Consider the following 8,959-nt stretch of genomic DNA (forward strand, 5'->3'; position numbering starts at 1 on the left):
GTCGTGTACATTGTACAATGCTCACATAAAACCGGAGCCGGTGATCGTTGGTGAGGAATTGCATTTGGGATACTTCGTCATATATTATCCTCGGCCATCCCTCAGAGCCTGAAGACCTTCAACCAGTGCGTCCTGCCAGTGATGATATGGTGCAGAGACGTGGACACTGACGGTAGGACTGGTCCACCGATTTAAAGTTGCTCAGCGTGCTATGGAGAGAGCTATATTTGAGGTTTCTCTGATAGATCGTATCAGAAAACTGACTAAAGACTGACTAAAGTTACCGACGTAGCTTTCAAAATATGCAAACACAAGTGGCAGTTTGCTGATCATATCTGCCAAAGAACCGATAACCGTTGGGGTAGACGAGTATTCGGGTAGACCACGAACAGACAAACGCAGCGTGGGACGCCCTCCTACCCGCTTGCCGGCGACCTTAGACAGTTTGACTTCTGGGACTTGAAGCGAAGCCTCAACCCCTACACAACAGAAGCAGTAAATTAGGTAGGTTTAGTATTTAATTTGGTAACGAGCTATTAACATTACCATAAATTTCGGTCTAAATGTGTGCTCCGTTTCGTGACCTGGCTCTTATGTTCACTTCAGGGATGTAATAATAAAGATCACACCTAGTCATACGACATTATACTAATTATTTTCCAGCTAGGTATAATAACTTAGGTGGATACTGAAGACTATTAACCTAATTTACCCTTATAAGACCTTAACCAAAACTATATAACAGCTCTGTTACGTGGTATTGACTTCATTCTGGCTGTGAGGTTGTACGAGGTTAGTGGTGGTGAGAACCGGCAGAAATAAAAAATAAATCTTTTTCATCAACATGGCCCATGATATAGAGTAAGTAACCCTACTTATAAGTGTTTTGGTTTAATTCATCCTGGTGTTTAAAATGTTCTTAAGTAATTATAATATACATATTATTACTCGTATTTAGATGGAAAAAAGCTGCTTTATAAAAATATGGCTTGTAAATCAAGATTTATGTCTAAACTTTATTAGCTTTCCCGTCCACTAAATCGTCATCATTTATTTATTAAAATAGGAACACCAACAGTAAAGTTTAAACAATTAACATTAAATGAAGGGCATAATTAAGTATTATTTCGTTGTAAAAGCCCATTATAGGTGTACACGACATTTGTAAAACGTCACCATCTCAGCCATATCACGTCCACTGTGCCTGCTGAACATAGGCCTCCCCCAATGATTCCCACCTTGTCTGATCGAAGGCGGCCCGCATTCAGTGCTTCCCCGCGGACTTGACTAGATCGTTCGTCTATATCGCCGATGTACGTATATGATATATCATTTCAGAAATGGCATAAAATTACCAGAGCCGAGCTGTGAAACAGAAAGGGCTTCTAAGCGGTCTCAGGCGCGCGCCCGGCGGCGGCTGTTGCTGAGCGAGCTGTGCGTGGACTTTTCCGAGAACACCACGCTACACGGCCTCAAGTACGTCAACGAGAAAAGCACGCTGGAAAAGTAAGTACCTATATATATTTATATCATCTTCATCATCAGCCAATAATCGTCCACTGCTGAGTATAGGCCTCTCCCAAGGAGCGCCACAACACTCGGCTCTCGGCCACTACCGGCAACCCGCCTCGCGTTTTCCTGTTCTTGGTCTCCTTCTGCTTCAGCTTGCATATTTTGGCAGCTATGTTGGCAACCTTAGTCCTCTGACGGATAACCACATTTCTGATACGATCCATCTGAGAAACCCCAAGCATAGTTGTCTCCATATATAGGACACTGAGCGACTTTAAATCGGTGGACCAGTCCTACCGTCAGTGTCCACGTTTCTGCACTATACCACATCACTGGCAGAACGCACTGGTTGAAGCCTTTGTCTTCAGACTCTGAGGGTTATTAATATAGAGTTGGTGTATCTACCAATAATAAATAAATAAATAGATTATGATTCATTTATTTACTCATTTCGCCTTGAGAAGGTACTTACTCATAGCGATTGTGTGTGCGGTTTAGTGGCATCGAGGCTTGTGATATTTCCAATTTAGTTCTCTATACCAATTTTTAGCCAAACCAAACCAAACATAGCTTATATACCTTTTTTGAACACATTATAATATATTTGCAGAATATTCTGGTTGGTGACGATCGCGGTGAGCGTGGCGTGCTGCTCGTACCTGATCCGGAACGTGTTCGCCAAGTGGTGGGACAGCCCCGTCATCGTGGCCTTCAACAAGGAGATGGTGCACGTGGGCTCGGTACGTATTGTTTACATAGAGACATTCTGATATTATGTTCTAGATGTTGGCGTGAGCTTCGATGGTATACATTGTAGGTACTTAAATTCAATGAACTCATTGGTACATGTCAACGTCATTCTGAACATCTTTTGTTCTACGAGTTTTTAATTTATTTCAGTAAAAAAAATACTTTCCACATAAACTTTGCGATGGACCATGAAGCAGTAGACCAGAGCGGCACAAGACCGCAATAATTGGCGCACAAATAAGGTGGCCTATACCCAACAGTCGGCGATAGAAGGCTGATGATGATTATAGAAACTTTTGTTGGTCACGTGACTTTTTACTATGGAGAACGGGTTTTTATTTCGCGAAATTTCTAAACTCGTAGAACAGAAGGGGTTCATAATTACCCCCTGAGTTACTCCCTCTTTGCAATACCCTGTAAGTATGTATATATTTTTGTTGTTACAGGTACCATTTCCATCGATAACTATTTGCCCGAACTGGTCAATATTGAAAGAGGAATATAACTACACTGACGTAGCTATTAAATTCTCTAACCCAAACAGCAAGTAAGTACTCGTATCAAAAAGACGGTAAATAATTAATTACTCTGAATAATATTATCAATGGGAATATTGATGCGGCATTTTATACGTATATATTGATGATATGTTGCTGATTTCAGATCAAATATGAGCACAACAAAAAGAGAGGAATTTGAAGATATATCCATGATATGTGATACAACGTACTTTACGCTAGACTTTAGCATACGCAAGGGCAATGCTACTGTTGTTCAGAATATTATTAAAGTAAGCTTATAAAATATCTTTGAAAATGTATTTAGGTATGTAGGTATTAGATAAGTTTTCCCACAACAATCATATAATGTTTGTTATACTACAGTATATCTGATAGAAAGCCCTACTGTGATTGTTCAATTAAAGTGCAATATTGCTGACAAAAAATATACAGTTTCAAAAACAATATACCTTACTCTATATGTTCCAAAGGTTGAATTTATTCGCATAACCAACAACACTTATTTAAGATATTTTTCACAGTATTCTCCTAAACTATCGAACACAGTATTCCGTCAGCGGTCCACCTTGAAGGGCGCGGCCGCTGCCGAGAAGTATGAGATTGACGCCGTGTTGACCGAACTAGGCGTCTGCTTCACGGTCAATACGTTATTGCAAGATGAAATATTGAAAAACACAAGGTATTTGGAATTATTATGTCCAATTTATGGGATTCAACCAAGCTTGAGTAACTTTTTACTCCAGAGTACACTACCAGTTACTCGGAAGCAAGCAGATTTTGATTCTACTAAACCTGAAACCAAGATAAGTAGCTTATACCAAGAATAAAAATTTACACCGCCAACATTGACGGTTTTTTTATGTAGCCATTTCAGTGTCCCACTGCTGGGCAAAGGCCTCCCCATGTTTACTCCACACGTCTCTATTGTCAACCACCAATGACGCCAATCCGGCAAAAATCTGTCCAGGTCGTCCCGCCATCTCTGCCTAGGTCTACCTGGGCGCCTGCGTCCGTCACCCGTCCGGCACCCACTCGGTTATAATTTTTGCCCACCGGTCCGGGTGCATTCGCATGACGTGGCCTGCCCCCAGGCCCACTTCAGCTTAGCGGTCTGTGCACCTACGTATTTTATGCGAGTGGCGAAGCGCAGTGTGGTATTTCTGACGCGGTCTAGCCTGGTCACACCCAGTATGCTACGCTCCATCGCTCGTTGGCAAACCTTCAGCCTAGACTTCTGATGTTCCGTCAAAGACCAAGTCTGAGCGCCGTAGGTTAGGACGGGCAGGATACACGAGTCGAGGAGCTTCCGCTTGAGCGATAATGGTAGCTCTCCCTTCATTAAAGATTTCATAGACCAGAAGCTTTCAGGCGTTTGGTCTTTCGACTTCTTTTTCTGGCCGGTTATGAAATGAAGCTATCTAGCCTAGATAAAGGTACTCCTCGACATACTGTATCTCCTGACCGTATACCTCAACCCCGTTTTGCACTGTCACTCATGACTTTAGTCTTTGACGGTTATCCGAGACTAATTTTGTAATGGCGGCAACACTTCAGCTGATTAGAAAACCTTCTTATGACGTTTCATACTATACTCACGGGCAATGAAAAAGTTCCACTCACAAATTCTGACACCAAACCACTCAAATTTTTTCAAAGATTTAAATTAAATATATATCATAATAATTATATATCATCATATACTATGGTTTTTCGTTGTTAATACCCTGATGCTCTGTTAAATGTACTTTAATGTTGCAGAAAGCGTTATTAAGCTAGCATTTTCCATTTAAGAGTAATTAGGTGCATTTCTCAGTGGAACCTTTTCATTGCCCGTGAGTGTATTTTAATCCATTCAAACTTGGTACAACTTGGTAGAATACAAAGATATTTATTTATTTATCTAAGATATTTACTCTCGTGTTAATTTTATTCCTGTATACTGTATAGTTACTCTGGTGTAACGTGATGTTTGGTCGAATCCACCTTTAAGCAATAGGGAATATGCATGTGATTCAAATAAAGGACAAATATTATTTTTAATAAACTTTGTTATTTTTAAATTATGCCTCCATCAATTTTTTTTTAAACGTAATTTCGTGAAACGAAAGTTTGACGTCACACTTAGTGCGCCATCATGACGGGCGGCGTAAGTTTACAGTGGTCGTTTCGGTTGTAAAATTTTTACTTTATTTGAAATACCTTAAATTCCTTTTTAAATTAGGTACTTTTTTACTATAATAAAGCGATGTAAAGCTATTGAAAAAGAATATTAAAAAAATTCTTGCATATTCCCTATTAAATGTGTGCAAATAAATTAAGAGAGAATACATATTGATAGGCCGGCGTAGATCAAAAATACTGTGTGGCCCAAATATAATCAATGCATCACGTGTTCTATTGACTGCTTTCATATCATTTTTATACATTTGAGTACAAATTTCAGTATACAAACGGATTACAAGTACCTGAACTCCACTCGAGCCAGCCGCGGCTGGACCATGGAGGAGGGGTACAAGAAGGGGCTGTTCTTCAACGAGACCTACCCACGGCGGGCCGCGGTAATGTTTTTTTTAACGTTTTTTATTCACCAAAAGTATAACACGCAAAATTACATAAAAACTCCCAAACTGCAGTTCAGTTTAGCGGGATAAAAAACTCGCATTTATATGGTAGGTTACACAACTAATAGGTTCCTATTACTAATGGTCAGAGGTGTCGCTCTACAGTGGTTTTTCATCTATCTGACGAACTGCAAACTACTAACACAAATAGGAGAACGCTGTAGTGAAGCCAGTGAAATTACCTTTGGAGTGCCGCAGGGTAGCATCCTAAGACCAACGCTCTTTATAGCCTCTCTTAATGATATCGACCAGTCTTTACACGCAGAGCTAGAATGCAGGGTGTTTTGCTATGCCGATGACACAGCCTTAATCATCAACGATTTTACCTGGCATATCGTCTTAGCAAACGCAGAACTGGCAATAGCTGATATAGGAGCATGGCTTTAGAACAACCTTCTAACATTAAACCCTGCCAAATCAAAGATTATCTGTTTCCATAAAGAGTGAGTATTTTATGAGCACGTTTAAACAAAGGTTTTAACCACTTTTTTGTGCTATAAAATTTTCGAATAAAGCAAAAACATGTTTTGCTTGTTAGCTAAGTGATCTGAATTTTAAAGTACAGAAATATTAGTTCATAACACTTTGCAAGTGCTGAGAAAAATGACAGCAATATGACCGATTAGTTATCTTAAAATAATTATATAAGTCTGTTTTTTGTGCACAAACAACATTATTATGTACAGTTACAGCTATAAAATGTTCATTACTTAGTACATCAATTTTAGATACTTTATTGTTTCTTTACAGAAAACGGGAAAATTCAACTTAAATATATTACTACATTCATCATTAAAGGATCACGATGAAACGTGTAACCCCTTTGGTAGTGGCTTTAAGGTAAAAAACATTATTATTATCAATTTCAGTTCTAAACCACCCATACACATCACCAACTTATTTCTATTTTACTGTATCGATATCACTAAGGATTTGACAAGTTTTAAATAATTTTTACCCCCTCAAGACATTCAATTTAGGATTTTCCATTTACACCTCAAATACACAAGAGGTTTTTGAGGATACTTACGTGAGTTGTACGTGCTTCGTACTTCGACTTGTGATCAAAGAGCTACTTCTATAGCACCGAATAACTGATTTCCTATGTCTTTTCTCCTTCACTCGATAGATCTTCCTGCACAATCCGGCTGACCTGCCTCACTCGTCCGTTCACTCGTACGCAGCACTGCCCCGCCAGCTGTCCAGCCTGGCGCTCACCTTCCACTCGACCACAACCTCGCACAACCTCCGGAAGTACCACCCTGAAGTGTAAGTTTTATAAACTATTAGGCGGGTTTTATCATAGACTAACAAGTACCGTTTTTTATGGTTTTATATACCGTTGTTTGATCAGAACTAATTTATTTATCAGAAATCATGGAGGTAGATACATGTAAGCGAGTCTTATAAAGTATTAGTATCATAAAAATAAGTGTCCAATTTACGTCGATTTCTACGTGTTCCTAAAAATATCAGTATGAATAGGGTTTTGCGGTCCGCTTAGGTAATATTAAAAACATCTTGTATCCTAAACGAAGTAAGCAAAAAGATCTGGCTGGTTATGTACGACGTCACATTCTACGCTCTCTCGTTCGTGGTCTGAATTTTAGAATTAGTTTACGCCATGTGCGAACATTCGTCTCATATTCCGCTCACCATTGTCCAGCAATCAGCTGTGCCTGGTCAGTTCATGATAACTTTCCATGTTTACAGACGTCAGTGCTACTTCCAAAGCGAGCGATTTTTGAGGTACTTCCACATTTACACACAAAACAACTGCATGCTGGAGTGTCGCGCCAACTACACCTTCCACCGCTGCGAGTGTGTGCCGTTCTACCTGCCGTGTACGTTACACTAAAGTACAAAATTCGTTGACTATTTTTGGCTTCAAACCTCAGAGTATTGCATTGTTAAGTATTATTCAATATTAATTCATTCTAATCATAAATGTTTCGCTTAAACGAATAAAAACGCATGTTTTAAGTCAGAAAACTTTAATTTAATAGAATTTTAATTGTAATCTCTTTTTAGATAAAAACAGCGACAACGTATGTACTGAGTACGATTCAGATTGCATCACGATAGCAATACGTAAGTTTTGAAACAAATTAATATAAAACTACTAAAAATAGATTTTTTGTACGAATCTGTCTGATTTTGCGCACTGACCTAATATATATCTAAATAGAGTTTCAGTCTCAAATCATCATTCACAGAAGAGCTAGGAGAGAGAGAGATGCGAGCTAGCCTCGGCCTCGAGAAGGAGGCGTGCCGCTGCCTGCCCGCCTGCAACAGTGTCACCTACGAGGCGGAAATACTCAAGACTGAGTACAACTTCAAGAACTACATCAAAAACTTGTACAAACTAATCAATGTGACGTATCTCGAAGGAAACGATAGGTGAGTTTTCTGAAACATACTTCAAAGATGAACGTTACAAAAATTCTATTAGAACCTTATCAAAATTTCCAAATAATGTTCATACTGATATCCCCGCAGAGATGGTCGGAAATAAATTGCCCCTTTACTTACAAGAAACCTCTGAGATCCTAGGACTAATGTTAACGAGAGTGTGTGCCCGTGTAGAAACGCAAACAGTTGGAAACGCAAACGAAAAAATGGCTGATAAAAACTGTCAGAGCTATACTAATACTGTAAATTATGTACCCACATTAAACGCTGTGAACTCCTAAATGCAAGAAAGCCAAGAAAACCTCACCATCAACAGATATACCGAACTAGATTCATTCCCACTTCCGTTTCAGAGGTTGCAAAATACAACTACTTCAGCCAGATTGACTTAAAAATTTCATATCATCAAGTATCCATACTATAGAGCGAAAAAAGTATACTGCCTTTGAAGCCGACGGAAATCTATATTAGTTTAACAGAATACCGTTCGGCGTAACTAATGGTGTTACAGCATTTCCATTTCCATTAAATAACTCTTTACTATAGCATAACAACAGAGAAACTACCACCTATATTATGCTTATTTAAATGACGTCACTGTCTGCGAAAAAATTAAACATGAACATGACATAAACTTGAAGAAATTCCTGAATGCAGTATAGAGATACAAGCTCACTTTGAATAAAAACAAAAGCATATTCGGCAGTGAGTACATAAATCTACTTGGCTACACGATTAAGAATAATACGATCACACCCGACGAGCAAAGGATACAACCACTGATGGATATATCATCCGCCACATGACACATCTTTCCTAAAACGGTAAAAAACCGGTGCCGGCGCATTGCGATTGAATAAACTGACCGGGGAGAATGTCATAATCTAGGGCTATTATGAAGAAATTGTGTGTCAGTTGTCTTACAATGTCTCACAAATAACTATATTCTTGGTATCTCGTTATTTATCAGTAGTTACATAAGTATCAGTTGCTGTCAAGCCAGGGTGCGCCGCTGGCCATCATCCATACCATCTACCATCATCTACCATCTGAAAGTAAAATCTCGACGAAACCTGCATATATATCTAAGCATAGTTGTGTGCCGTCCTACCTACCTATCAACCCACAATGGAAATGATCTAA

At 39.1% G+C, this 8,959-nt stretch overlaps 1 protein-coding gene across 1 annotated transcript; it reads left to right on the forward strand.

Moving 5' to 3' along the window:
- The first annotated feature begins 780 nt into the window (after positions 1-780).
- On the forward strand, positions 781-7,919 carry LOC105394733 (pickpocket protein 28). The gene is made up of 12 exons (XM_048623110.1): positions 781-861; positions 1,339-1,506; positions 2,123-2,252; positions 2,709-2,809; positions 2,926-3,052; positions 3,305-3,462; positions 5,227-5,341; positions 6,534-6,673; positions 7,118-7,248; positions 7,436-7,495; positions 7,621-7,804; positions 7,904-7,919. The coding sequence occupies exons 1-12, from the start codon at positions 845-847 to the stop codon at positions 7,917-7,919; spliced, it is 1,347 nt and encodes a 448-aa protein (XP_048479067.1). The 5' UTR covers positions 781-844.
- Positions 7,920-8,959: the final 1,040 nt, after the last annotated feature.

The sequence above is a fragment of the Plutella xylostella genome, chromosome 9 (assembly GCF_932276165.1).
Source record: "Plutella xylostella chromosome 9, ilPluXylo3.1, whole genome shotgun sequence".
NCBI classification, from domain to species: Eukaryota; Metazoa; Arthropoda; class Insecta; order Lepidoptera; family Plutellidae; genus Plutella; species Plutella xylostella.

Coding starts and splice junctions, on each gene's coding strand:
- LOC105394733 (XM_048623110.1), top strand. Junction 6,674..7,117: donor CGGAAGTACCACCCTGAAGT/GTAAGTTTTATA, acceptor CCATGTTTACAG/ACGTCAGTGCTACTTCCAAA. Junction 7,249..7,435: donor TGTGCCGTTCTACCTGCCGT/GTACGTTACACT, acceptor ATCTCTTTTTAG/ATAAAAACAGCGACAACGTA.